We start from the raw sequence: 2,584 nt of genomic DNA on the forward strand, positions 1-2,584 counted from the left end.
AAAAAAACAATACTGTAAAAAAGTGAGCAACACTCGTAGTTTAAGCTAGTTGAAATGCCATTTGACAGGTTTAATCAATGGTTTAATCAATTTCTTTTTTCTTCTTTTTTATGCTGATACCGTCATTTTTCAAGTTATATTCATTAACTAGCATATAAAAAGGTATATGTAAACACAGATGTTATATTCAGTTTTTCAGTTGGGCAGAAGTATGAATGTCGTCATTGTAATACAACTATGCAGACGAACAAGGAATATTCAAAACATCTTGAAACGCACAAGAAATATAACTGCACTTGGCCCAAATGTAAAAAGACATACTTTAGAATATATGATCTTCAAAGGCATTACAAAACACATCAATATAAACTCCAGTGTGGTTGTGGCAATTTATTTTCGCGCAGGGATACATTACGAATACATCAGCGGCGATGTGACGGAAGCAGTCGTTAGTTTCGCAACGTTTATGTTTAGCAAAAGAAGTTTTCGACGTCTTTGTTTAAATGAAAATATGTTGCACAATATTTACTACAGTGAGGTGGCAATTCAAACTAAATACTTACTGTAATATTTTTCTAACCTCAGTAGATAACTGCTTGTCGTTTATGCACTTGGTATTTGGCATATACTGATGTGATGTTGAACAGAGTGACAGAATTCAAGCAATTAGCATCCTAGCAGTCCAATTAATTTAAATGCTGTTGACAATAATGATAATGACGTCATCACTGATGCATCAAGAAACTGAAAAATGCCAATAGAGAAACGAATATTCTATTGCATTTTTTTCTACGCTTTCAGCGGTTTTTTAACACAAAGGAAGAATGACAAATGCGTGAAAAAAAAGCACGTCATTCGATCTATCATACCAAACGGTCATTAACCGTTCACTTCATTCGACATTCTAGGCCCAACGGAAAAAAATCCGCAGTTGGGACATACTTTGGTAGACACATGAAACCATCACATTGCCGGTCAAGGTTATTAGGTCAGCAAAATCATCCGGGCAATGAGTATTTCTCAGAACATTTTAACAACCAAGACAGCTTGATTTAACACTTATTGCCTCAGATACGGTTACATATAACAGTGGATGGGAAATATTAATGGACAGCTACTGGGAACAAATAATAAAGAATTATATAATGACAAATCATGTTAATTTCTTCAACATATGCTTTCACTCAATTGCATGAAGTTGAAGATATAAGCTACGAAGAATCCCAAATCCGAAGCTGATCTCATTGCAACGAAAAATTCAGAATAACCCCTCATCCGACATTTTTCCACCAGAAGCAACACTGAGAATGAGTACGATAAGTAAACAACATCTCGTAATTTAAGTTAGTCCAAATGTGATTTGATAAGTTTAATGAATGATGTTGATACAGTCACTTTTCAAATTATACTTATTAATTAACATATAAAATGGTATTTGTAAATATCTGTTTTTCAGTTGAACAGAAATATGAATGTCGTTATGGTAATGCGACTACGAAGACAACAAAGGAATATTCAGAACATCTTAAAACGCACAGGGAACAAGATTTATATAAGTGCACCTGCTCCAAATGCGGACGAAAATTCCGTTACCCAGCGGAACTTCGAGATCATTATGAAAGGAATCAGCGTCAACTGTGTGAAAATTGTGGCCGTTTTATTTCTGGTAAGAGTAACCTACAAAGGCACAAGCAACGATTCCACGGAGTTAGGAGTTAGTTTTGCAAAGTTTATGTTTAGCAAAAGAAGTTTTCAACGTGTTTGTTTGCATGAAAATGTGTTGCGAAACACTTATGATAGTGAAACGATAATTCAAAATATAATAATGTAATATTTTTCTCACCTCAGTAGATAGCTGCTTGTCGTTTATCGCATTGGTATTTGGCAGTTACTGATATGATAATGAATGGAGACAAAATTCAAGTATTTAGCATCCTTACAGTCCGAGGAATTTAGGTGGTGTTGACAATGGTGACAACAACGTCATAACTGATGCATAAAAAACTGAAAAATGCCAATAGAGAAACGAATATTCTGTTGCATTCTTTTTTATGTTTCCATTGATTTTTTAACACAAGGAAAGAGGTACATACAGCAGTAGATGGGGAAATACTTATGGACAGCTATTGGAAAGAATAGTAAAGAATTAAATAATGACATATCGTTTTAATCCCTTCAGTTTACTAGTTTCATCCAATTGTGTGGAGTTGAAAATACAAGCAGTAATTAATGTGGGATTGAAACTTTTGTTCTTGCCCACACCAAAAAATTCACAACTATCCGCTTTACGAGATGCCATCAGATGTAACCATCCATCAGATGTAACATTAAGACTTAGATTCCGTCTCAAATATATACAAAAAAAGTGAATAGTTTCATGTATTCTAAATTAATTGGAATATGAAGTTCGTTTTATGGCACTGATATCTTCATCATCAGTTTTCAAATTGAGTCAATTTATTGAAAAAATGTAGTGATGGGGAAACTAATTGTAAGCACAAATGTCACAACAGTTGTTTTTCAGAAGTGAAAAAGTATGAGTGTCCACACGTTAATTGTAGTGCGACCGTACAGAGCAGAACGG

General features: G+C 34.1%; 1 protein-coding gene across 1 annotated transcript in view; it reads left to right on the plus strand.

Annotated features, from left to right (window-relative positions):
- Nucleotides 1-199: 199 nt before the first annotated feature.
- Nucleotides 200-2,584, plus strand: part of LOAG_19040 (zinc finger protein) — a gene marked incomplete at both ends in the record, with an annotated part of 3,947 nt that continues 1,562 nt past the window's right edge. Inside the window, 2 exons of the mRNA XM_020451696.1 lie at nt 200-448; nt 1,457-1,714. Of these exons, the coding sequence (XP_020304502.1) occupies nt 200-448; nt 1,457-1,714 (507 nt within the window). The remainder of the gene's footprint in view (nt 449-1,456; nt 1,715-2,584) is intronic.

Source organism: Loa loa, assembly GCF_000183805.2.
Source record: "Loa loa unplaced genomic scaffold supercont3.1016, whole genome shotgun sequence".
NCBI classification, from domain to species: Eukaryota; Metazoa; Nematoda; class Chromadorea; order Rhabditida; family Onchocercidae; genus Loa; species Loa loa.